General features: G+C 41.6%; 3 protein-coding genes and 1 long non-coding RNA gene across 11 annotated transcripts in view; 2 read left to right on the forward strand and 2 right to left on the reverse strand.

Moving 5' to 3' along the window:
- Positions 1-5,631, reverse strand: part of BCAP29 (B cell receptor associated protein 29) — a 50,458-nt gene extending 44,827 nt beyond the window's left edge. Inside the window, exons 1-2 of one of the 4 annotated variants that reach the window (XM_067564457.1) lie at positions 5,501-5,631; positions 4,268-4,381 (exon numbers count right to left, since the gene is read on the reverse strand). In XM_067564457.1, coding sequence (XP_067420558.1) covers positions 4,268-4,359 — 92 coding nt within the window. In that variant the 5' untranslated portion in view covers positions 4,360-4,381; positions 5,501-5,631. Of the gene's footprint in view, positions 1-4,267; positions 4,382-4,603; positions 4,981-5,014; positions 5,399-5,500 lie in introns of those variants that run through there. The other 3 variants (XM_067564458.1, XM_067564454.1, XM_067564455.1) reach the window with 3 other exon arrangements.
- Positions 5,105-15,271, forward strand: LOC137163943 (uncharacterized). Of its 3 annotated transcripts, none has more exons than XR_010922880.1 (3): positions 5,105-5,241; positions 6,026-6,168; positions 15,038-15,271. It is a non-coding gene; the product is annotated as an uncharacterized lncRNA (long non-coding RNA). The 3 variants fall into 3 exon arrangements; XR_010922881.1 differs by having other exon boundaries at positions 5,132-5,241; positions 6,029-6,168; XR_010922879.1 differs by lacking the exon at positions 5,105-5,241 and adding an exon at positions 5,707-5,946.
- DUS4L (dihydrouridine synthase 4 like) lies at positions 12,276-20,440 on the reverse strand. 3 transcript variants are annotated; one of them, XM_067564451.1, is made up of 7 exons: positions 20,391-20,440; positions 19,429-19,564; positions 19,022-19,143; positions 17,630-17,747; positions 16,305-16,427; positions 14,874-15,100; positions 12,276-12,750 (listed from the first exon to the last, which is right to left on the reverse strand). In XM_067564451.1, the coding sequence occupies exons 2-7, from the start codon at positions 19,536-19,538 to the stop codon at positions 12,503-12,505; spliced, it is 948 nt and encodes a 315-aa protein (XP_067420552.1). In that variant the 5' UTR covers positions 19,539-19,564; positions 20,391-20,440; the 3' UTR covers positions 12,276-12,502. The 3 variants fall into 3 exon arrangements, with proteins under 3 accessions (XP_067420552.1, XP_067420553.1, XP_067420554.1); XM_067564452.1 differs by lacking the exon at positions 20,391-20,440 and adding an exon at positions 20,360-20,385; XM_067564453.1 differs by lacking the exon at positions 20,391-20,440 and adding an exon at positions 20,009-20,064.
- A 63-nt stretch (positions 20,441-20,503) lies between these two features.
- Positions 20,504-26,543, forward strand: part of COG5 (component of oligomeric golgi complex 5) — a 303,578-nt gene continuing 297,538 nt past the window's right edge. The window contains exons 1-3 of the mRNA XM_067564444.1: positions 20,504-20,637; positions 21,975-22,114; positions 23,587-23,644. Of these exons, the coding sequence (XP_067420545.1) occupies positions 20,577-20,637; positions 21,975-22,114; positions 23,587-23,644 (259 nt within the window). The 5' untranslated portion in view covers positions 20,504-20,576. The remainder of the gene's footprint in view (positions 20,638-21,974; positions 22,115-23,586; positions 23,645-26,543) is intronic.

Genomic DNA, 26,543 nt, shown 5'->3' on the forward strand with positions numbered 1-26,543 from the left:
GTGTAACTGAGGTACCACTACCTGGGTCCTTATCTCCCTCCACTCTTTACTGCACTCAGTGAGCTATAGGCATACTTCACAGAGCATTAAATAGAATCACTGCCTTAGGCATCACAACCACATCATTCATAGCAGTAATTTGACTGTAAGCCCTGCTCAGTGTAGATTCCCCCCTTTGTTCACAGACAAAATCTGTGTCATGAGTCAGGGCTTCTAAATCTGGCAACAGTAGCCCCTAACTATTGCCTGTCTGCAACTTGGATGGGTGTCCCATGAGCCTCAAAACTCCTCTCCTCAAAATCCTCTGGCTTTCTTAACTTAGTTAGTCCTACCAGTCCAGGACCTACCCCAGGTGTCTAGACTGGATCGGTGGTTGCAGTCTTTTGTTTTCCTAGCTTATGGATAATTTCCCAAAAATACCAGAATCTGCACTAAGATCGGGCCACATCTGGAGTCCCATAGACCTTGCACTTTTGTCTTATTGATCCAGTATTTTGGTGGGTCCTTTTTTCTGTGCTACTCTCTGCTGTCCATACCTTGGCATACCCATACTCCATAAGGGGGCATTCTCTTTGGATGAATCCCAGCTGCCCACACAAGGAACTGGTCACGATGTTGTGATCTGAGCCCATTCTCTTGTTCAAGGACAACCATGCATGTTTTAGGGATCTGGCATTTAAATCTGTACTTGGTCTCAGTAGCAGGTCCAGGGACCAATTGCTCTGGTTAGGTTTTGTCCAGTCCATTACTGGCCAATCATTGTGACTTGCCCAGAGTTGGGGTGAGGAGGTGTCATCTTAAGGCGAAGAGGTGCAAGGTAGGTGAAAACAAGCATACTTGATACCCTCTGCTGATCAGGGACATCTCTTGACTGGACTTCACATCATACTGGTCAGCTTCCTAGCCCCAACATGTCCTCCCCAAGATCTCTGAGGGTTCCTCAGAAGCCAACAAGTTTTCTATCTACTACACTGCCTCAGTAAAGACCTTGAGTGGTCCCCCAGTGGGGAGTATTCATATGAACTGCTCGGCCACTTGAGCTCCAGTTTGCTTCTCTGGGCGCAACCACTGCTAGCAAATGGTCCTTAAATTTCTGGGCCACCACCCATGGCCATGCGCCCCATGGATGTTTCTGACCAGAAGCAGCAGCTGTGTCTCTTTTCACTAATACAGAGAAAGTCCAGGATGGCAGCCTTAACCAGTGTGCAATCCCATGCAGTCACAGGATCAAGCCCTTGGTAGGCTGCCAGTTTGGGCACAATCCAATGCTCTGAAGGCCACTGGGAGGCCACCAATATGTGCTCAAAAGTGGACGGCACAGAATCTTTCTTGACATCAGGCCCCATATTAGTTAGCTTCATGGGTACTGGTTGGAGCATTGGCCTTGGGCTCACGACTCTGACTGCTGGACCCCCAGCTGCCACATTAAGCTGTAGTCCCATCCATAACTGTTGCACCAGATTTTATTGCAGGTCCTTCTGCTTGGTCATCATCTCTCATAGCAGCTATTGTTATTGGGTCATCTTCAGCTGTTGTTGGGCAGCCCACTGTTAGCTGCTGTTACAAGCTCTGTCAGCCACTTGCACCACTGTTCTGGATCCATGTTGCTTGGGTTCTCGGTCTCTTGTGTGCATGGGCTTTCAATCTCCCCCTAGTTTACCTGTGGGTCAGATTTGGGAAGCAAATGCCCACATTCTCCACCATGTCATAGGCTGTACTTCTAAAATGCTCCCTTGGGGTGAGGATGGGAACCTCTCTCATTCAAGACATCCTTCTCTGGCTCTAGCATTGTTGTAGTGCCAATTTGGAGTGTGCGGTGCAGGCCCTCTGGCTGTAAGTTTTAGAGAGGCAGTTCTCCCTCCCTTCTGGGCATAATAGCAGTCCAAAACAAAAAAGGTAAACAAAATAATCCTGGAGTCCCCAAAACAGGCTAAGTTCACCCCATTTTTCCCTCAAAAAGCAGAAGTTAAATAGTCTCTGTGAAGGGAGCTGGATTCCTAACTAGGAGTGTCTGAAGGGTCCAGGCTAAGTGCTCTGTGATTTGATAAAAAGAAAAACAGTAAAGATAGTCCCCTCCACCTCTCAAGAGGGTCCAAACAGCTGAAAATCTTCAGCAGCTCTGCTGGCAAGCAGCTCCTGCTCCATGGGGTTTGGGAGCTCTGTGTTCTAGCTCTGTTTCCTTCCGAGTGCTAACCTATACTGTGCTTGGATCCTCCCCTTGAAGGAGCCACTTCTCTCCACATTTGAGGGGCCCACAGGTGCACTGGATTTGGTCTGACTGTGCCCAGACCTCCTTCCTGACTGGCCTCCCACCACAGCATAGTATTGGCTACCATACCTGACTAAAGTAACAGCCCCTTAATAGCCTAAGCAATGAATTTGACTCTTTATCCTCCAAAACATCTCAGTGAGAGGAGACAGTAAAACTATTTTCAGAGAATCTTCCAAGCCCCAAGGATAAACATCCCCGTATTCTTTCATCTATCCTCAAAGCCTTACCCAAGATACTGAATTCAGCTCCTATGCCATGCGAATGATGCAAGTCACTTCTTTCCCCATGGGTGGAGCATACTGCCGTCACAATACTTCCAAAGGCTCATACCTCCCTGCTAGCAAAGGCTTGTGCCCAAATATCTCAAGCTCTGATGTCATGCAACCTGCTCAGAAGCCTACCCCATACAGTGTGAGCTATGACAAATATATTTAGAAATAAATGTAGCTATCTGAAAAGGTACCATTATCACAGCAAGCAGAGAACATGCAGCTGTTATCCAGAACACAGGCAGTAATGACAATACTTCTGTTGGCAGACTTGATACCAGAGGACCCACCCACACTAAAAAAGAAACGTGTGGCTAATGACCGCAGTGTAAATCCAAACTGAACTAAGTGCTCTAAAGTTGCGCAGGGGTGGTGCATTAAGGCTAAATGAGGCACATATCCATCAACATTTTGGGAGACCCATCCAGAAAGATTCTTACTTCTGCCTCAAGCCTCCACTCCCAGAGAAAAGCTCTTACCGATTAGCCCAGCCCCTCAAATCCCTACAAGCTCACTCTTCCTCCCAGCCTTCTGGAATAGATTCCTTTTTCCTCCAACTCTTAAGTCTTTGATCTTCCTGCCATATTATACAGTTCAGCTCACTCCACCCACTAAGCAACCAGTCAGCAGCAATCCAATCACTTGTGCGGCATGCTTCCACTTGTATTTGGTCTTATACTTCATTGCTTTGTCTCAGTGAGTAACCTGTGAGGCCTGAATCTCAGAGATCCTGCTGCAGGATTTCTATGAAATGTGTTTATTTTCTCTGGCTTTAAGTTTCCTACAAAATGTTAAGGTTTAATTCTCTAGTAACTGTTTTGGAACTAGTAGTGCTCTCCCTCACATGGCAAAAAATAAACGTATGTGACCAAAGGTAAGCAGCTGCACGAGAGAAAGTCTTAGGAAAATTAGGTAAGGAAGGCAGCACTTTGCATAAAGAGAAGGTAGATGGTTTACTTCCCTTTCAGCTTCTTCCCCCTTACTAAAAGTTGGGGAAACTAGTTTTTAAGAGATTTGTACATTTTGTGTGTTTCTGGAACCAACACCAATTTCTTTGGGTCTCATATAAGCTTATAGGTGCCTTTCTTACTGCTCTGTTAAACTCCATACATCAAGCAAGAGATTTCTGCACTTTTGGAAGAATTTTTACAGAGGCACTTAATCAACACTGAAAAGCAGGTGTGCTTTATGTTTCCTTGCATTCACAATACTTGGAGCAAAGCAGCACCAAGGAAAATAGCCTTCACCTTTTATCATTCAGATTTCTCTGAAAGGAGGCTGCTGCCTATTAACCCACTAATAACTTAGTATGAAGAAGCCATACATTGTCCTCTAAACTGACCAGTCAGAAAATGAAGTTAAACTGATTCTGTTTCAATAAGAAGAAAGTCAAAGTGAGACACGAAGCCACACTGGGATTATGACTAGATATATAATTAACAACAGTTACAGAAAAAAGATTTTGACCAGTTTTCAAAAATAGGTGCCTAAAGTTAGGCTCCTTAAAGTGGGTTTAGGGACCTAAATAATGGTCTGATTTTTAACAGTGCAGAGTGCCAAGTAGCTCCTACTGAATTCAGTTCTCAAGCAGCCCCAAAGGGTGTAGTGATATTATATCTGAACCACAATGGTGAGTTAAAGGAATCCCAGTACAACAGCAATATATAAACAAAAACTTTATAAGAGGTCTTAAGGTAAGGCCATTTAGTGTACAGTGGATGCCTACCTTAGCGGAGAAATAAACGGTATACAGAGCAGTAAAATCACTCCTATTTCAGTATACAGAAAGGTTGCAACTGCCGTCCACTGAAAAGTCATCTTCTAGTTCTCCCTGGAAGGCCTGCAGAGGAGGACAGAGCAATCATTGCCAGCCAGGTAGTTTTGGGGGCTCGCAGGCTAAATCCTGCAAAGAGCAGAGCTGAAGCTGAGCCAAGCTTCTCCATTTTAACTTAAACCGGATATTTAAGGCCCAAACGCTCCCTCTCGCCCCAGGGACCGGTCTCAGGTTGAGTGAAAGGGTAACGGGCGGGGAATCGAGTAGAACTTAGTCGAGTTCACCTACAGGGTTGTCTTTCCCCACCCCGATGAAGAGCTCAGCCTCGAGGCGGCGAAAACAGCTTCTCCTCCTCCCTGAAACACACCAAGGGCCGCCCGCAGCCCGGCCCAGACTCCCGAGTCAGAGGCGGTCCCGCCCCAGGCCCAGAGGAGCTGACTGCTGCACTGAAGGCGGCTCCCTCCCCTGGGGCGGGCTGGGGGCGGCGGCGACTCCCAGACAACGCTATTGCACGGGAATCCCCCGGCCCACCCCCGCCGCCCAGCGCCAGGAAAGCCCACCACCAAGCGGCCCAGGCAAGCTGCGGGGCGCGGAGCGAGGCTCAGCCGGGCCTGCCCAAGCTGCTGGCGCCGGGATGCGGCCGGGCGGGGCAGGGGGCCAGCCCGGCTGCGAGGCGGCGTCAGGGTCTCATTGACTCACGCGGAGCAAAAGCCTCCCTCCCGCCTCGGGGCAGTCGCGGAAACCTGCTGCCGGCCGAGGGGCCGGCCGGGCCTGACTGAGAGGGCCGAGGGAAAGGGACTGAGAGCCAGCCTGACTTAAGAACGCTGAGTCCCCCCGCACCCGCGGCGCCGCAAACTGATCGAAGCGTGAGGAGGATGAGCGGCGCCAGGCGGCCCGAGCTCCTCTCCCCACCTCCCAAGTCCCACGTGAGGCTGGGGCGGGGCTGAGGGCAGCCCCCTTGGGGCGAGGGAGCAGGGGGCGGGACTGCTGAGGGACTGGGAGGCTACAGGCTGGGGCCGGGATGACTGGGGGAGGTGTCCCCTTCTCCCCAATGAGCGAGTTTTGGGCGGGGTCAGAAGCACGATACCTTCCCCCTCACCCCCCTTAAAACTCGCCATCCCACCCACTCCCCGCTCTTGCTTACTCTAGTCGAGTGTGATTGGCTCGCCTTGCTCCCCTCCTTACCTTCCCCAAGCCTCTGGTGGCTCTGCTCTCTCCCCGGCTCTAGGCCGTTGTCTCTGGCCTCTGAGAGCATTGGCTAAGACCCTGGAACCGCCACTGCCTGCTGCTCCATTGGCTGCCCAGGTGGATTCCTTCCCACCTCTACCTCTTCCAAAACTGGCTCCTCCAGTACCCCTCCCCATAGGAATTCAAGGGGGTGGGATGGGCACAGACCAATAATACTGAGCACATTTAAAGCCAGTTTACTGTAGACATTATAGGTGCAGCTGTGGACACTGCCTGTTATTAAGGTTGCCTAACACTTCCCATTATACGACCCTGTTCACAGTTGCTGATAACTCTGCCAATCTTTAACCATTTGGGCCAACATTTCTCATGCTGGGTGTGTCTCAGGCTCTTTTTTTTAATGCCACCCAAAACAGCTCAGTTATTTCCAGAAATGAGAATAGGTAAATATACATCATTTTGCTCTTGTTAAATTCTTGAGATCTTTTCTTTGAAATGCTCTCATGCCTCAATGCTCTGCAGCAGGAACTTGAAAAAGGCTGGGCCTTTGGCAGGGGTCCTGTGGAACATACAGCATGGCATCATGGAATTAAACACTACCAGAATACATATGCACAAGACGGCTCAAATCCGCAGACAACCTGAATTATGTTCTTTTATTGAAGGTGGGTTTTTTTGGGTTTTTTTTTTTTTGTGTGTGTAACTAAGCCTTATAAATATTGTTATCCCCATTGGCAATGAGCTACAGATACGTCTCTCTCCCTGTCACCTGCTGGTCTTCAGATCTCAGGTAAAATGAAGTCAGCCTAAAAAGTACGTTGAATTTGATTCTAAGATCTTCAGTACATGGTCTTGTTTTCTTTATTCTCTCTGTGATACTTTACCTACTGGTAATGCTATACAAGTACATAATATACAAATAAGGAAAGAGTATAATATAGCATTGATGTTGGAATTTGGTTTTGTTTCCTTTTTTACTCTGATCAATTGATTTATTTGGGACAATATGAGCCACATTTATTTTATTTATTGTTATTCATATAGTATAGTAGCACTATGTTCATGGCAGGTTATATGTATATCCCTACTCTTAAGTGCCAGCAATCTAAAGCTCTAATCATGCAGTATATTCTGTTTGGGCAGAAGTCAACCCACACATGCCAACTGGCAGGCGCAGAGGACCATACAACTAAACCTTCACTCACTGAAGTTAATGGCAAAACTTCCGTTGACTGCAGTTGTGGAGAACTGGGCCCAATAAAGCACCCTTTAATTACTATTGGTATTAGCGAATGCCCTGATTGTATATGCTACTTTCTGTATGTAACCCTTCTGCCAGGCAGAGCCAGCAGCAGCTAAGGGCCGGGTTCTATATCTAGGGGTCCCTGTCAATGATACAACACCAAACCGGCTCAAGCCCCCACCCAGACACCTGGGAAATCAGACACTGTCCCCAGGGCGCCCCCAAAAGGCAATACTTCCCCTCTTGCAAGCATAGAGTCTGAGTGTAGATAGTAAACCTTTTAATAAAAAGAAGGAAGTAACACAGCACTGGTTTTGGAAACACTGCAAACAGAATTCATGAATTCAATGAGTCGAACCCACCCCAGAGTACGGTGATTTGTCCTTCGCCTCTCCCTTCTAGCTTTCCCCTGTACTGACCTTGTAGTTGTAGTGTCCATCTCTCAGCTGGGCTCAGCCAGTCCCCTTCTGAGGCTCCCGCTGGATGTGGGCTTGACCAGGCCCTATCCGCTGCTGCCTCCTCTGGGCCTTGCCAAGTCCCCACCCGCTGCTGCCTCCTCTGGGCCTTGCCAAGTCCCCACCCACTGCTGCCCCCTCTGGGCCTTGCCAAGTCCCCATCCACTGCTGCCCCCTCTAGGCCTTGCCAAATCCCCGCTACGGGCTCTCGCCATCTGCAGGCACCGACTGCTCCTGGCTCCCACTGCTGGTTGTCAGTCAAGGTTTCCCAGTTCCTCTAGTGGTTTCAGCTCTCAGGGAATTTCAGCTACCACCTCATGGGAAAACTTTCTGCTGACACAGGAACAATGTCCCTACTTTTAGCAGAACAAAAGACTCCAGAAGGAATCATTAATTCTATCTTTTAACAGTGGAAGGAAATAGTCAAGCCATGCCTGAGAGTAGCCCTTTGCCAGGGCTAATGCAATCTCAACAGAAAATTTCTCATCCCTCTCTGCTACCCTTACAATGCTGAAACATCCATCCGCCACCCTTATTGGGCTCTGTTTAGATGACAGTGAATTTTTCATCAAAACAGGTTAAACACAGATCTGATGCCATCGTTCATACAGTCAAAGGACATTTCATTACCCCTGCAGTTAGCACAAAAGTGATTTGTAACACAATACCAGACACATTGACCATTTCCCATCATGCTCGGCACCTTGTGTGCTTATGCAATATACTGAGTACTTAATTGTACTCATGCAAATACAAAGCCCATGCAAATAAAATGCCCCCCTTTCAGTTGCTGAGCAGGAAGAGTGCCACTCAGACCTTGCTTACATGTATGTAAACCTGGAGCCTACAAGGAGCCCCATTGATTTAAGGATTGGAGAACTCACAACACCATACAGAAGATATTTACCATTTTAGGTTCAGGCCCTAAATTAGTAACACCCAACTGCATATACAGGTAATGAATATTAAATAAGCCCAAGATGAGACACACATTCATTGTCTACCATAGAATAAACAAACAATCTCCCAATGTTAAAAGAAGCCTAATTAATTATGTTAAGTAATCACAGCTAATAATCCTCTCTTTTTGACTCTCTGAAGTCAGCAGGACTGCTTATGGCAAATACTATATAAAACTATTGATATGTCTACACTGCCAGCAGCACTGCCAGCAGTGCAGGATCGATTTTGAGGACTCAATTGAGTGGCAGTGAAGACTTGCTCAATCAAACCTGGAAGTCAACTCTGTTAACCCATCCGTGAAAGAAGCATAGCGCTGCGTCGACGGGAGGCCATTTCCCGTCGATGCAGTGCAGTAGAGACACCGCGGTTAGATGTTAGGAAGTCGACGGGAGATACACAAGTTACTGTACCTAGTTTGCATATCTCCTGTCAACTGCATCCGAAATCCATGGCCAGTGTAGACCAGGCCAAAGAGTTACAAAACTCAGCAATTACACAGAAGTAGCAGGAGGTCGAATACAAAATTTGATGAATGAAAATTCCAAGGATATACAACACTATGAAGAATCCTGCTCCTATTGAAATCAATGATAGTTTTTCCATTTATTTCAGTGGAAACAGGATCCATCCAAAATGTTTTTTCAATTAATCTCAGTTTTCAGATTTTGCTCTTCATTATTTGTGGGTCTCTCACTGATGTCAAAAGAAACTCTTGATATGTATAGAAGACAGATCAGATTTGCATCCATGGAGCAGATCTTACCAGCAGAATGTTTCCCTAAATTTACTTCTAATGTATTACAAATGTGCAGAGTGACCAAAACAAACCCATACACAACCATTCTGGAGCACATAGGAGCACCTCTTAAATAGAACAGATCTCATTCTCTCAAGTATTGTAGGACTTCAGATCCAAGTGGATTTCAACAACTCCCTTTTTCAGGAAAGAGGACTTGGACTTAAATCATCCTTAGACTTGTGTCGTTTACTGGCAGTATAAATGTTGAATGCTACTGACCAAGAAAAATTCAAAATTGTAAACAATCTTCATTTCAATAAATAAACCTAAATAATGCTGCTGTAATGTCCCAGCTGTGGCACATACTCCACTAAAACTAAACAATGACTCTAGTCTTTTCTGCTGCCATATTTAAAAATTTTCACATAAAAATTTATTCCAAAATAAAACTATGGATTGGGGGAATCAGACCACCACCACAGAACACTTTATGAAGTATTTAATACAAAAGTTAATCAGATCTGATCGTTTATAAAATTATTACATTGATAATTCAGACAATTAAGGATTTTTTTTTATATTTAATTGTACTAATACTGCCAGAGGTATGACAGTCAAACTCCTAATTAATTATAATTTACCACTTACAGGCATGAATTTCTGTGTAAACATATGCTATATGGAACATGATTTTTGTTCAAAATCTTTATTACATTTGATTGCAAATTTGTGAAATTTTCTGTGACCTAACTACTGCAGCAGGTGTAGAATGTTACTAACTTGTTCTAATTTTCACTGTATTTTGCTTATTAAAAACACAGTGCTTAGTGACAATCACGCTTTGGTGAACAATTTGTAAAAGACAAAGGTTCTCAGCCAGGTTTTCACAAAGTTTTCTAAACTTTCTTCTGACTCTCAGAAAAAAAGACTGCTTCTTACCACTACCCATTTTATCTTACTCTCATGTCATTATTATACACTGGAAAGGAACATATACTGTTTGCAGTGTTGTTGTAGCCATGTTGGTTCCAGGATATTAGAAAGACAAGGTAGATGAAGTAATATATTTTATTGGAACAACTTATGTTGGTGAAAGAGACAAGCTTTCAAGCTTACATATAACTCTTCTTCAGGTTTTTGGTCCAGCAAATGAAAATATCAATGTAAATCAGGTATCAGTGGTTTTGTGGTGCATTTGTCCAGAAATGCTTTCTTTAGGTAGCCATGAAAAGGTGGGTGTATTGGGGAGCCATCTCAGTAATCATGGCTGTTCCCATGGTTTGGACAAAGTATTTGTTGTTGAATGTAGAATTGTTAAGGGTGAGGATGAAATGGGTGAATTTGGTGATGGGTTTGGGATGGGTGAACGCTTTTCACAAAAACAACCACTCCGGATCTGACCGCTCAGTCCTTGTCCTCAAAAGGAAACCTGCACAATGCTTTCCAAAAACAAGCCTGGGAAATTAAATTAATAACTGCTAGACACCGACAATCATGGACTTAAGAGACACTGCATTTATGGCTCACTACAACAAACTGTAACATACAAAGGCTGTGGCTACTCCACAAAGCTTATAGTGGTGCAGCTGCACGGATGCAACTGCGCCGCTGTAGCACTGCTAATGCAGATGCCCTAAGCCAACAGGAGAGATCTCTCCCATCGATTTAATTTCTCCAGCCCCTGTGAGCGGCGGCATAGCACTATCCACAGCAGTGCTTAGGTTGGTGTAATTTACGTTGCTCAGGTTGATGGCTTATTCACAGCCCTCAGAGCAATAATTTATACCCGAAGTAAGCTGTAGTGTGTACATAGCCTAACCCTCCTGTATCCTATGAGTGTAGAGGTGTTAACTACTCACTTCACCTTGAATGGTCTCTTGCAAGAGATGTTAACTCCTTAGCTGTTCCACCTGTAATACTGTAATACTCTGAAGGTTTGTCTCCACGTTTAGCACTATAGCAGCTACTGGTGCAGCTGCACTGCTATGGTGCTTTAGGCTATGTCTACGCTACAGACCTTACAGCAGCACAGGTGTACTGCTGCAGCTGTGTCACTTTAAGGTCTCCCATTTAGCCACTCTATGTCCATGGGAGAGAGCTCTCCTGCCAGCATAATTAAACCACCCCAAACAAGTGGCGGTAGCTATGTCTGTGGGAGAGCATTTCCCACTGAGATATCGCTGTCCACATCAGCACTTTTGTCAGTGAAACTTATGTGTGGTCAGGGGTGTGTTTTTTCACATCCCTGTACTGACAAAAGTGCTAAGGTAGACAAACCCTTAGTGAAGACGCTCCTATGCCGATGGGAGAACTACTCCCATTGGCACAGTTAATCCACCTCCCTGAGTGGTGTTGGCTACGTCAATGGGGGAAGCTCTCTTGTCGACAAGTGCTGTATACCTGATGGGTTAGGTCAGTATATCGATGTTGCTCAGGGGTGTGGATTTTCCACACCCTTGAGCAATGTAGTTATACCGATATGTCTGTAGTGTAGACCTGGCCTGAGTGCCTTTCCCAGACCTGAAAAAGAGCTAATCAAAATCTTATTTCTCACCAACAGAAGTTGGTCCAATAAAAGATATCATCTTACCCACCTTATCTCAGGAACATATACTGTACATAATGAATGCAGAACAAATCTTTTTAAGTTTCATGCCCCAAGTCAGCAAGGTACCTAAACTGGTGAACTTTAAGCATAGGAGTAGTCCTATTTTGAAGAGAAGGGGACTTTACAAGCATATGCTTAATTTTAAACACTTGCTTAAGTACCTTACTGATCTGAGTTACCAAAACAATTCCATTCTGGAATTACGGTATCAATTAATGTGAAAGACATATCTTCCACTTAAAAATTAATTAAATGGGTAGAAAACTAAAATTTCTTATAGTTCTTAATTAAAAAAAAAAAAAAAATCTCATATTATTTCTTCCACTTGGCTAGGAAAACTTGGAACTCCACCGAGTTCAATCCTGGTTTAAGGGATTTCAGGACTTCAAAGAAGCAAATAGGACAGCTAAACCTAAAAAGAGGGGCAGCTGGGTGAAGCTTTTTTCTTCTGGGATTTAGGTGCCTACATAATTTAAACCAAATATAAATACTGAATTTGCACTTCAGATAAAATACTAACTGGGCTTCTTAATTGAGTTTCTCTCAATTAAGGGAACAATTTTATATAATTCTGTTTAATACCCTTTGAGCCTGTTCCTATGGTCCTTACTTAGTCCTACTGATCTCAACAGAACTACTTATATGAGTAGGGATAGCAAGATTGGGGGCAATCTTTGAAAGCACTTTGGTACTGCATGTGTGATTTCTTTTCTCATAAGACACTTGCTTACAGCATCACAATCCTGTGTATGATAATGCACTGCCATCAAGTCATGAATATTTCCTGAGTGGAAAATAATGTTAATATAAAATACAATAAATATTATCAGTTCAAAAATGTCCAGTAATGTTACACTGCATGAGATCTTTCAATGCACTGTGATTTTGACTAATAAATATAAGCGTGAGGAAGCCTATTGCTATAACAATATACCAGCAAATCCAAAATATAAAATGTAATATTGACATGATTAAAATACTTTAAAAGCTATTACACCCCATAGTGGTCATTAAGGTAGTCCAGAACTGCTGAGGTGCTTGATAAAACATTAAAAGCCTTTTTTTCCTGTTTTGAAGTTATCTGTTCCATCATGTACATTAAATGATGATGAAAACATGTAAAAGGAGTCCCATGCTCAAGAGCAATGTCAACCCAGTCCTGGATGCACTTCAAAGGTGTCTCTTCATATCCTGCAAACATGGCTGGATTGGCTAAGAGCCCCCTAGCAACCATTACACCTGCAAATGGAACATTTGAGAAGTGTTAATATACAATTTAAATATTAACTTTTTTCTGTTTATGTTAGGGTTTTGTATAGCACCCATCACCACAGTATCTAATGATTGTGAATAGCTAACTAGAGAGCAATAGAAGCTGGAAAGCCAATATGGTAATTGCACCATGGGAAACTCTGTTTAACAGTCTAAATACAAGATAACTTATGATATTTAGGGGTTCAGCCTACCTAACTTAATAGCACTTTATGACAGAAGATTTGAAAGAAAACACAGCACATACAGAATGGAAACTTCTTTTCCCAGTTCTTTGAACATTCATAACCAGTCCTCCAATAATATTTTGTTATTATTAGCTAATCACAGGATGATCCTGTTTGTTTAGCAAAACTTACTACTGATTGGTCCCTTGCTATGTGCCAAATTCATCCCTCGTGTAACTCGAATGACTTAAAGAACAATACTTAAAGAATTAGTATTATTGTAGTACTGAGAAGCCCTAGTCATGGACCAGGACCCGACTGTGTTAGGTGCTGTACAAACAGAGAACAGACTGTCCCTGATCCTAACAGCTTACAACTTAAATATAAAGCAAGACAAGAGATGGATAGGGAAATGCACTCTTATGAGGTGAGTGCACAATTGGTTGAAAGACTGTACTCAAAGAGTAGTTATCAATGGTTTGCTGTCAGACTGATAGGGTGTATCTAGTGGGATCCCACAAGGATCAATCCTCGGTCCAGTACTATTCAATATTTGCATTAATGACTTGGATAATGGAGTTGACAGTATGCTTATAAAATGTGCATATGATAGCAAGCTGAGAGGGGTTGCAATCAGTTTGGAGGACAGGATTAGATTCAAAACAACCTTGACAAAATTGGAGAACTAATTTGAATTTAAGAAAATCAAATGCACAACCACAAAATGAGGAATAACTCATAAGGTGGTAGTACTGCTCAAAAGAATCTGGGGATTATAGTGTATCACAAACTGAATATGAGTCAACAGTGTGATGCAGTTGCAAAAGAGGCTAATACCATTCTGGGATGTATTAACAAAAATGTTGTGGGTAATTGTCCCACTGTAGCTGGCACTCGTGATGCCTCAGCTGGAGTAGTGTGTCCAGTTCTGGGCACCACAATTTAGGAAAGCTGTGGACAAACTAGAGGAAGTCCAGAGAACAACAAAGATTATATAAGTTTTAGAAAACCCAACCTGTGAAGAAAGGAGAAAAAGCTGGGCGTGTTTAGTCTTGGGAAAAGCAGATTGAGGGGGACCGGATAACAGTCTTCAAATATGTTAAGGGCTGTTATAAAGAAGATGGTTATCAATTGTTCTTCATGTCCATTGAATGAATATAGGACACGATGTAATGGGCTTGATCTGAAATAAGGGAGATTTAGCTGAAACTTTCTAACTATAAGGGCAGTTAAGCACTGGAATAGGCTTCCAAGGGAGGTTGTGGCATCCCTATCATTGGAGGTTTTTAAGAACAGATTGGATAATCACCAGTCAGGGATTGTCTAAGTTTACTTGGTCCTGCCTTATCAGGGCAAGGGGCTGGATATTTTTATGATTCTATGATACAGACAGACAGACCGACTGAGGACTACAACGAAATAATAAGGTTGAAACTGCCTGTCCTGGATTTTGTCATGTATCTGGCTGGACAGTACTCCTCCTTCCTCCCTTTACTTGCTACCATCACAGATTCATCTCCCCACTACAACGGCCATACTGGCTGCCACTGAGACACCCCTTGTAGGAACAGAAGGAACTGTTATATGTCAAAAAGAGCTCTGCAATAATGTTAGTCCTTTATACGAGCATGATGAATGTCTGAGTGTTCTCTTCACTCCGTTGTGTAGGGGTGGAATACAGTATTTAAATAAAGTGCTTTTGCAGTTTGCCTTGGAGATCCTTATTCATAGTTACACATAGTAGTATGCTAATGATTTCAAGTGTGTCTGCTCATGAATCCTTACAATGTCAGGCCAATGAAAGTGCAAATGGAGTGCAAAACACTCAAATACAAGTTCCACTTACAGACAAATGTATATTTTAAAATGTACATTTCCCAGCAAGTCTACTGATAAAATAGCCAAAATATGCTGAGTTCTTACCATCCGTTTCTGTCATATGGCGAACATTCTCTGCCTCTTTTAAAGTTTTAATGTCTCCATTAGCTACAATAGGTATAGATATATTTTGTTTTATTATTTTAATTGCATCATAGTGTACTGGCTGATGTCGTTCTTCTATATTTCTCCCATGAACTGTAATCCAGGAAACTCCAGTTGCTTCAGCTTTTCGACAGAGATCTACAGTTCTCTTTAGATCATCATGGATCCTAAAATTCCAAGGAATGTAATCATCATCACCACTACCAAATAGTTATCTGAATTGCATGAAATCCTATCATAAGACAGAGTTAACAAGAATCGTACAAATTAAGAAAGAACATTACTGTTGGAAGATGAACCAATCTTTTATCATGTAATATATTATTTTAATAAATTAATATTCCTTGATTTAGTATTGCCGTTTAAATCATGTCCTTAAAATTGAGGGGTGTCCAAACTTTATAATATTTGTCAGGAAGCTATGAGGTTCTTAAAAATACAAAATTATGCAAAGTAATGTACCAAAAATTAAATAACTTTCAAATTTATATCTTACTGAAACACCTCAATTAACTTTAGATCTTTTTTAACTAAAACTTTGCTGATACATGAAACCTCCATAGGAATCACTTCATCCACCACTGAAATGCAACATTGCAATTGTACAAAAATACATAGTAAAACCTCATAATAACTTAGAAATAAATGAAGTGAAGGATATCTTTTTTCCAGCTGAAACTATAATGGGAATTTAGGTAGGCAGAATAATCCAAGTTGAAATTTAAGGAATCAAATCTTTAAACCACAATTGATCAGGATCTATTTTTTACCCCATGTAAAATATAGCTTCTTCAGCTGGACAATGCTATCAATACCATCCTAGATCTAGTTCTAAACTGATAGAAGGAAGAATATCACTAACTTACCAACATCACTTCCTGTTTCATCTACGTGTTCTTTTGAGAACTCCCCTCTAAGGGGTAACTTTACCCAAGGATGGTTCAAAGCACAAAGTGACATGGTTGTACAAACAATACAAAACTATTCACCGAGTTTGTAGTCATTTTACCATTCCTGAATTCTAAGTTTTTAAAATATGTATGTTTTTTATGTTGCTTTGGATGTCAGAGTGTTTCTGCAAACCAAAGCACATCTGGGGACCTGTGGTACCAGAGAAATATTGATCACAATTTTGTAGGATTTCATGTCCACAAATGTGCTTTGGATGAGAAAGAAAACAGATCCTGACCAGTTGGGGTTGTTAAAGATCTCAGGGTTGTTTAAAAAAAAAAAAGCTGAATGCAGGTCTCCACAGACCATGCCTAAAGCCCTTTTTCTATAAAGGTAGTATTTACCCAGCACATTTCCTGTTTTGCTTGATTAAATAAACATGCTTCATTGTCTTGAGACATAATAGTGGTCTAAACTTACCTTATCTTAATAGATACTGAAAATCTGGGGTTCTCTACTTGATTTCTTACTTGTCTCACCATATCTTGAACCAGCTCTGGTTTATTTATTAAACAAGCACCATAACCTTCCGCCATTGCCCATCTTTAAGTTAAAGAGAACAAAATATGTATTGTATATTTGCAATAAAAATTAAGTTTCAACCTAATGCACCATTTCAGTTTCTTTCTAGACACATTTGGTCAATTACTTTCTTGACAGGGAAGAAGGCAGATAGTACTGGCTATAGATGAAAGATGTTCTTGTGGTTAAGGCTCAGGATCTTGGGAGATGTAGGTTCAATTCCTGGTTCTGCCACAGATTTCCTTTGTGATTCTGGGCAAGTTAGTTAGTCTCTCTCCAATTCAATTCCCAATCTGCTAAATTTCCCTGTCCGCCCACTCAAAGGGCATCATAAAGAAAAATGAATTAACATTTGTGAGGCACTCAGATACAATGTGATGTGGGCCAATAAACAGTTAGATTTCATCTTCTATATGGAGTTATGGGCTATTTCCAAAGAGAAAATATTTTTATGAGGATAAAGAATGTACTGTTGCAATTGGGTCCTTATTTGTGGGTAAATAACATCCCTCTTAACCTAACTGTAGAAACCATAAATGTGAATGGCAGGTTGTATCCTTTTCTCTAACCTAGATGAAGCTATTTTTTTAGTATTTAGGACAAATTATTTAATAGGCAGATTTTTAATTAAAAAAAAATACAAAAAAGATCACGGATTTTCCTATGATTTTGAAACTGAAAGTTCTCTCTCGTGTGGACTGTGCATAGTAAATATAATCATATAGCTTTGATCACAGAGAAACTCCCAGTTAAGACACATTTCAAAGCAGCTGGGTTGGAAGGTAGAGAGAAACTAATACATTTCCATGTGGAAAAATATTAGGAGGTAATTGTTATTTCAAGCCATGAGAATCTAATTAAACTGCTAGAGTAATTAAATACTTACACTTAATTACAAGCTATCTTTGGTTGTGCTTCCTTACATTTTCTAGTTGATGTTTTCACTTTGTAAAAAGTGTTTTGACTAAAATACTTCCAGTATCACTTAATAAGCCTCATTTGAACCAGTTAATAAATATTTTAATATCTTGATTTGGGCTTGAATATTTTCAGTCCTAAGACTGCTCTCCGAATGCTTTCTGAGGAAGACACATCAGAAGATCTACCTTTAAGAATTGTGTTTAATCTATCACTATTTCCTTTGGATTTGGAAAACTAGGAAGTGATTTTTCATTTTCATATTGATGGAAGAATGTACTGAAACAAACTTTTTAAGGTTTTACCTTTGAGGACAGCCACAGTTTAGGTCTATTCCATCTGCAAAAGGACAGACGATCCGGGCAGCATCAGATAAAACCTGTGCTTCTTTAGCAGCAAACTGAACAATCAGTGGGCGATCACCTGCTCAAAGAGAGAGCTCTTTAGAATATACCATAACAACAACGCATACTATATATGAAACTCACTCTTACCAATTCCTCATGCAAGTCAACATAATCAGGTCTTTATGGAGTATTGGTGTAAATAACAGAAGATTTGAAAAAAAATGGTAAACAAAGAATTCTAAAATGATGAGTTTTGTTATTCCTGGATAGAGTCCATCCTTTGTACAGTTTCCTTTCCTGCAAAACTGAAAATAAATTTCTAGTAGCAATAGTATTGTCAATGTGTGTTGCCAAAAGAAAACAAGTGTTTTAGCAGAAGAATCTATTTCTCAATTAGAACTCCAATTTTTTACAAAATAAAAATAGTCTCCAATGATAGAAATAGAGAAGTATTAAAAAAAAAAAAAACAACCTATGCAGATTTCAGTTCTTATATTGCCTTATACTTGGATTTTTCTGACACACAAAATATAAGGAAACATAGGAAACTATATAGAATAGGGTTCTTATAATGGTGACATTTTAATAACCAATTAAGTAGTAAGAAAATTTAGGATTAAGTTTTAAATATATGTTTAAAGTAAGAAAATTGGAAGATTGTAGCTCATAAAACCTAAAATGTCAGAAAGTCTAGAAATAGTAAAGGTTCTAGCATCAACCTTAATTATACCTCTTTACCCATATCTGATTTTTTTTTTTTTACAACACATGCAACAGATCACCACAAGCTCAAAGAAAACTCTAAATATGGGATTATAATCTGCAAACCTAATCTTCTAATTAATGGCTAGAGACCAAACTCTCCACTGCCTTTATGGTATAAAACAGAGACCATATCTCACAGATGGAGCAATCTTTGGGGCAGATCCTCAGCTGGTGTAAATTGTCATTGACTTTAATAGGACAGTGACAATTTACACCAGCTGAGATCTGCCCCTTGATTTTACAAAGACATCAGAGAACAACCGAAACCTCCAAAAAAGATGGCAGGTTCAGATAAACAGAAGAATTGTCGTGCACAGTTATGCACTGAAGCTCCTGAGGAGTTGTTAAACTACAAAAAAACTGCAAGACTAGAAGGGCCCATCATAATCATCTAGTCTGATCTCCTGCACATTGCAGGCCACAGAACCTCACCCACCCACTCCTGTAATAGGCCCATAACTTCTGGCTGAGTTATTGAAGTCCTCAAATCATGATTTAAAGACATCAAGTTACAGAGAATCCAGCATTTAAAAATCAATTATTGCATAAAATCCTCTGAAAAAGCAAAAACATATAGATAAATACCTTGGCTTGTTGTGAATTCACTGTCTCTAGCTTTCACGGATCTGACAAAATCAGCAGCAACTATCATTGGTGTATAACACAAATCACAGTTGTATTTCCTGACCAAAGTTCTGAAAGCCAACCTGTAAGTACATGAACATTTGAATTGGAAAAAAACCAAACCCCAAATCATACAGATAATGTTTTCCTAAATAAACTATTTTAAAATTAAATTATTTAAGTGCTTTTAGCCATACCGCACCTAAACCTGGGGTGTTTCAACATTACCATAGTATAAACAAACAAACATCTGTGTTTTGAACTATATTTTTCCAAACTGTTAAAAAAGTAAGCAATCCTTTTTGTATACTTAATATACATGTACATGATGAATCCATTGAAAGTGTATAGTTAAACATGTTACTTACTTTGAATATCGGACCATAGGGGCACATATTTTTACCAAGTGCCCAGAATGAAACAAATCTATTGGATCCTTTTGTTGACATTGTGTGGTTTCTAAGGCGTCACTAATCATGTATGAGTTTCAATTCTTTTTAAAATCTGGAAAAGGACAACAATTTTTTAAAATAGAAATATTGCTATTTATTTCCAATTCTCATAATATTGGGCAAAGGGTTACTGTTCAAAGTTAGTGTAAATTCTATTAATCTTTTTATTAAACTAACTTCACAAAGACAACGGGGGCGGTAGTTCTACCCTCAAGGTCTGGGGCAATGCCCTGGCCAAAAGTTAGCCTCCTGCTGTCCTCAAATTTTGGGAACCAGTTTATGGATTATACTGTGGCTGTTTTAAGCATATGCTTAGTATGTGTATATTTAACATACTGCAACACAAAGTCATATACAGTATCTACACATATATCTTAGTTACATTTGCACAATGCATGACTAACAGAAATGGGTACTTGAATTTCAGTTAATTGAATCTCCTAGAAATATAAGAGAAAGTGCTCAGAGACTTGGCAAAGTTTAGTTTATACTACACCATTTAAGAAAAGGAGAGATACACTGGATGTAACCATTTTAGCTCTAATTGTTGTTGTGAAAATCCAATGCCAACGAAGACAACATCCCAAGCATACAAGACACGTTCGGTGGCAGAGGGAAGAGATGGGGGGGAGGGGAGAGACAGAAAAAATGGGGTAGAAAAGGGAGCAAAAAGGGAAAAGACTGGGGAGGGAAAAGGTAGAGCAGTGAGGGGATGGGGTTGCTTGTGCAGAACGGTGCAGAGCCAACTACGCCAGCCCTCCTCTCCCCAGCACTGCTCCCTTTCCTGCCCCCCAGACCCCATCTCTCCCTAGATTTGCCCCCTCCTCACCACCCCGCCCCTTTGTACCCGCCCCTCGTAGTATCAATCTCCACTTCACCAGCGGCAGGAGGCAGGCAGAACATGCCAGGCCAGCGCGCGACCTTTTCCCTTTGACCCTTCACCGACCCCTCCCGCCACCACTCCGCCCCTGCCAACACAAACCGCGGAGGCGCGGGATTCTGTCGTCATTCGCTAGCCGGTCGCTTGTGGCTGACGTCACGGTCTCCGCTAGTTGCCTGCCAGCATGGAAGAGGTGGGAGGCGGTGGTGCTGCTCCTCCCTTAGGACCGGCTCTGCTGGCGGACGGTGAGGAGGGGGCTGGCGCGGGGTCCCTGGGCGGTGCGGGGGAGCAGGAGGCGTGGGGTAATAGTGAAGTGGGGGGACACGAGTGGGGTGTGCTGGAGCTGGGCAGCGGAGGAGTCTGAGGTGAAGGGAGGGCAGCGGGCAGTAGGGGGGCTCTGCTGGGGGCACCCAGGGCTTTGCGCAGCGGAGGGGCCCTGCCCGGGGACCGGCCTCAGGCTAGTGGCGCGGGCTGTGTTGGTTTGCCTGCCCGGCCGGGGGCTAAGAGACAGAAGGGCTGGAGGCTGCGGAGGAGTTTGCTGTGGTGGTAGAGTAGCCTGGTCACACCAGCCCCTGCAGGTCCCCCCGTCACCCAGCTCATGTTGCCGAAAGTGGGTATTCTCACTGTCTGTCCTGTTGGCTGGACTCTTCCTGGGTGTTTTTCTAGTCCCTGGGCAGCAGGTTTACTCTCGCGTCAGTTGAGGTTATTTGGAATTGTGGTGTTACTGGTGGTCCTTACACAGCAGGATCTCTTGTGTGTGTATTGTTGGGTATGGAAGAGGCTCCTTTTAGTCCCCATATGCAGGGCTTCCTAGCTCAGGAATTCCGGCTTCCTAGTCTGTCGTCTGATCATGTCTTCCTCTCCCTAAGAAGAGAGAACTCTGTATTTAAATTGTGCTGGTGTTCTTGCCATCTTGTTAAGTGGATTGATTGCATCTCGGAATTGCAGTGTGCTCTTTGAAGAGCAAAATCCCATTATAAGAGTTGTCTGTATGACTCCTCTTCAATTTTATCATAATTGCTAGAATAAACTAAAAGAGCTAGGAGATATAATAAATCATTGTAACCATTGTTGATGTTTACAGACTCTGGTTTAGTTCTGGCATGGATCACAAATGAAATTCTTTTGGTGGTTTTAATCTAGTTCCATGGACATTAATCTATTTACAAGATCGTGACATGATTGGTGGAGTCAGCTGCAGTTATCAGTTTTCTGTTTGAGATTTTCAGTAGTTTTACTCTGGGTAAAACTTCATTTTATTTACCTTACAAAATTTTCAGAAGGAAATGGGAAGTATAGTTTTAGTGTAATGCGTTCCTGAAAAGATGGCTTTATTCAGTTTTAGATTCGGGTGATAGGACCTGGGCAATAAAAATGATGTGATCAAGCATGTCTCCTCTAAATTAGCTATTCTTGCTAATGGTTGCTCCTTAAATCAATGTCCAGTTATACTATAGAAAGTAGACCGCACCTGCTAATAACATGGGCTGTAGATCTGATGTACCTGCAATTCTTTACATCCTTAAATATGTATGTAACTTTTGTGGCATGAAAAATAAACAGCTTAAAAAATCTTTTTCAGAATGTTATGCTGATTTTTTAAGAGAAGACTTTGATGTAAAGACTTATACTTCCCAATCAATTCATCAGGCTGTGATAGCTGAACAGTTAGCAAAACTTGCTCAAGGAATCAGTCAGTTGGATAAAGAGCTTCACATACAAGTAAGTGCCAGTTGTGTCATTTGTTTCAGGGTATTTGTGTATAAACATGGTTTAAATGCTGAGTATTTCAGTCTTGTGTGCTTCTAAAGTTACCTCTATCCTTAGTCTCTAGTTGCTGAGACAGTATGTCTACACAGCCGGCAACAGCGAGCCTCCCAGCCCAGGCCAACAGACTTGGGCTTGCAGTAGTGCTCTAAAAATAGCTGTGTAGGCAGCACTTTTAAGTTGCCTCCATAGGCTTCAGTGCCTAAGATGCAATTTCAAAGTGCTGTCTACACAGTTGTTTTCAGAGCTTTTGTTTTTAGACCTTGTGTGTGTGTGTCTCTTTCAAGAATGTTACCATAATGCTGATTTGATATGCTTCCTCCTCTCTTTCGCTTTCTGACATTTTCATTGGGAACCAGTTTTTAAAGAGTTACCTGTTACAAACATAAGAAAAATTTTAATTTGCATTTTTGAGTGATCAACAGGTAACTATGATTTATGATACAATGATTATCATTTAGTACTTTCAGATAGATTCTAAGCTTCTTGAAGTGAGGGTCATGTGCAAATTAACTGCACAGAGAGACCCTCTATTAGTACATAAGATGCATCAAATATTCAATAATTGTTGCAGTTAGCAAACAATGTAATAAATAGAAAGCTAAAATTATAAATGAAAGGGATATAGTTCTTTGTTTGCATAACCAGTGTCATCCCAGCACTAGAAGGAGAACTGTGCATCTACAGCATATCTATATCTAGGACCTCACCAAATTCAGGGTTCATTTTGGTCAACTTCATGGTCATAAGATTTTTAAAATAGTCAATTTCATGCTTTCAGATGCTTACATCTGAAATTTCACAATGTTGTATCTGTGGGGGTGCTGATCCAAAAGGAAGTTTTGGGTGGTTGCAAAGCTATTGTAGGGGGTTGTAGGATATTGGGGGGGGGAGGGGGCTCATCAGCTTTTGTGGGGGGCAGGGCCAGTCTTATGCGTGGGTGATTGCCCATGGTTGGTCCCTGGCACCTATAGCCAACCCAAGTCCCCTTTAACCTCCAAGCGCTGGGTCTGGGGAGGGGCAGGGCTGGAGGTGCCCCAGCCATGGGCTCCTACCGTCCTCCAGCTGCTAGTCCTGAAAAACGGACTTCTGCTTCCCCTGTAGAGGCTGCTCCCAGGGTCCGATGAGACCAACCTCCGGGAACCTCACCCCGGCTACAGGAAGTATAAAATGTCAGTTTGATGTCGACTGTGAAGTCGCATCTGATTTTTTAAGAAAATTATTATGGACACAAATGGGTTTCAAATGTAGAGGGGGTTTGTCTGTAAAGCAGGTGGGAAAAATAGAGAGGTCCCTTATCAGTCAAGGATTCTTCCTAAGAATCACTCTTCTTTTCTGCCCACTCATGGATATGTACTTAAAGAAAATCCAAGCTTGTATTTTTGGTATTAGTCTTGCAAATAATGATTGGTTGTCTCATTTTTCAGGTAGTTGCAAGACATGAGGACTTATTGGCACAGGCAACTGGGATTGAATCTCTGGAAGGTATACATTCATTTTATGTTTGTTAACTGTTAGGATAATGGAGACATTGTTAGCAGCCTGATGCCACATTTACTGTGAAGCTACTGAGTGGTATGTTACTGGACAGACATTTTATTAACACATGGCAGTTTTCTTTAATGTCAGCAGATGGAGCTGTAAAGAGAAGATTTCATTAATACTTTAGCATAATTACACTGTAGAAAGATTTGTTAATGGAAGGAATGCTCTAAGCAACTTAAATAATGCAATCAAGTTTCTGTAGTACCTTGAAAATGCACATTGTTCTAAAACATTCTACACAGTAACTTCCAGTCTAACAACTAACACACCATACAGCTGCATGTTGCCATGAATACCAGCTTTGTGAATGGTGGACCATGTTTAATCTACAAATAAAAACCAAAGTGGTTATTTCATGGTCTTAATTGCATCATTTCCTTTTGGTAGTAAGAGGCTGCAAAATTAAATGCAAATTTTTGGCTCCACGTGTTTGGGTCTGGTATAATACAAATTGCTGATCAAAAAGTTCTTATTTGGGAAGTATTATTTCTGCATGAAAAATTTGTCATTGTGTGGTTCTTCAAAATAGATATAAGGTTTCAGAATCTGACTGTAAGATTACATTTTGGGTCCTATTAACCCTTACAGTTTTAAGTTCTACATTTTCAGAGCAACTTTTGGAGTCTGATCTTTTAAACTTCCATTTACATAGGAGCTACATAGTTAAATCCTCTATATACTACTTTGGAAATGTAGTGTGATTTTATTCGTGTATAACAAAATAATGTAGGGTTGCATACTTTGTTGCTTTGATAGGCCAAGTTCATTGCACACATCAGAGCTCCTTGAATCCCTTTCAAGCGCCGTGTGCACCCCGCAATCTCCTTCTATTTTATAGAAATGTAGGGCTGAAAAGGACCTTGAGCAGTCATTAAGTCCAGTCCCCTGTGCTGTGGCAGGAGCAAGTAAACCTAGACCATCCATGACAGGTATTTGTCAAACCCATTTTAAAAAATCTCCAGGGATGGGGAATTCCACAAACTCTCTTGGAAGCTTATTCCAGATCTTAACAACCCTTTAAAGTTAGAAAGTTTTTCCTAATATCTAACCTAAATCTCCCTTGTTGCAGATTAAGCCTATTACTTATGCTTACCTTTAGTGGATAAAAGGAACAATTGATCCCTGTCCTCTTCATAATAGCCCTTAACATATTGGAAGGCTGTTATGAGGTCCCTCCTCAGTCTTCTCTTCTCAAGATGAAACAAGCTTAATTTTTTCCCCCCTTTCCTTATTGGCCAGGTTTTCTAAATATTTTATAGTTTTTATTGCTCTCCTGTGGACTCCCTCCAATTTGTTCACAACTTTCCCAAAGTATCGTGCCCAGAACTGTTCATGGTATTCCAGCTGAGACCTTAGCAGTGCTAAGTAGAATCAGACAGTTACCTCCTGTGTCTTACACATGACACTCCTGTGAATACATCCCAGGAATATAGCCTTTTTTGCAGCTCTATCACACTTGCCTCTCATTCAGTTTGTGATCTACCATAACCCCCATCTACCCAGTGTTTTCTCATTTTGTAGATGTTTGATTTTTTTCCTTCCTAAGTGAAGTACTTTGCTCTTGTATTTATTGAATTTAATCTTGTTGATTTTAGACCATTTCTCCAATTTGTCAAGGTTGTTTGAATTCTCATCCTGTCCTCCAAAGTGCTTGCAACCCCACCCTGGTGGCATCTGAAGATTTTATGAGCAAACTTTCCAATTCCTTATCTAAGACATTTAATGCAAATATTGAATGGTACAGGACCCAGGACTGATCCTACTAGATATGCCCTCCCAGTTTACAGCGATCCATTGATAGCTACTTTCTGAGTTCAGTCTTCCAACCAGTTCAACAATTACAGACCTGGTTAAAGCTGATGGATGTGCTAACCAGATGCCAGGGGTTTTGTGTCCACCATTTTCCCCCTCCAGTTTTCTAATTTTCAGCAAAATCAATCAATAAGGTTCTGGCCACTGATCCCTGGAACATTCTCTGAAATTAAACTGATATGGTGTTCAAAAGTTACTGTATTACAGACAAGCAGAGAAACGCCTCTGCCAAAAAAAGGAGAAGAAAAATGAGCTGTCAGACTTGTGTATCAAAATAGCTAAACATTTCTTATCAGTTCAGCAGTTTCAACCCTTAAAATGCTAGTGTTTTCTAAATTGCCAGGCAAATGAATGCTTAGGAAGGGGTGTGTGTGTGGGGGGGAGGAGGGGTTTGTACGTTCAAATGATTGAAGCGGGCAAGCATTGATAGTCTGATTAATGGATTGATAAATATCCCCCGTCATACTCCTCGCCCAGTAGCAGTTTGCCCAAGTAGAATTTAAATGCCCTGAAACCAGGCTTGGTTCTGAAGGCACTCTACTGTTGTTATTGGGAAGTCTAAACGATAGCACTTGTTTGGAGACTTTGCTCTGAAGATGGCAAAGTGCTTTAAACATTAATTCAGCCTTGAGCCACCCCTATTCAGTATGCATGGTAAGTAACCCACATTTTGCAGCTAATGAAAATAAAGTACAAAGAGGTTGAAAGATTTGTCCAAGTCATACACTGGGTCTGTTAAAATGCGGATCAGAGTTTGGGTTGCCCAATTCCAGTCCTGTGCTCTAATCCTAGTTCATGCTGCCTTCTTTTGTGCTGAGTATTTTACAAACTATAACTAAGAATTGCAATTGCATCCTTCCTTACAGCACTATATGCTGCTCTCTTTGACCGTGTCAATGGAATTGTGTTAATAAGGATGATTCTATTTCCCCCTCACACTGCAACAGTTCATTAGCGAGAAGCTGTAGGTTAGTTCTTGCATGTCAGTATTCCCAAAACCACATGCTCCTGCCCCCCTGGGCACTGA

This window comes from Emydura macquarii, unplaced genomic scaffold (genome assembly GCF_026122565.2).
Source record: "Emydura macquarii macquarii isolate MOO-44397 ecotype Brisbane River unplaced genomic scaffold, CSIRO-AGI_Emac_v2 contig_2636, whole genome shotgun sequence".
In the NCBI taxonomy this organism is placed as follows: Eukaryota; Metazoa; Chordata; order Testudines; family Chelidae; genus Emydura; species Emydura macquarii.

Coding starts and splice junctions, on each gene's coding strand:
- DUS4L (XM_067564451.1), bottom strand. CDS start 19,538: ATGATTAGTGACGCCTTAGAAACCACACAATGTCAACAAAAGGATCCA. Junction 19,144..19,428: donor CCTATGGTCCGATATTCAAA/GTAAGTAACATG, acceptor ATGTACTTACAG/GTTGGCTTTCAGAACTTTGG. Junction 12,751..14,873: donor CCATATGACAGAAACGGATG/GTAAGAACTCAG, acceptor TTCCATTTGCAG/GTGTAATGGTTGCTAGGGGG.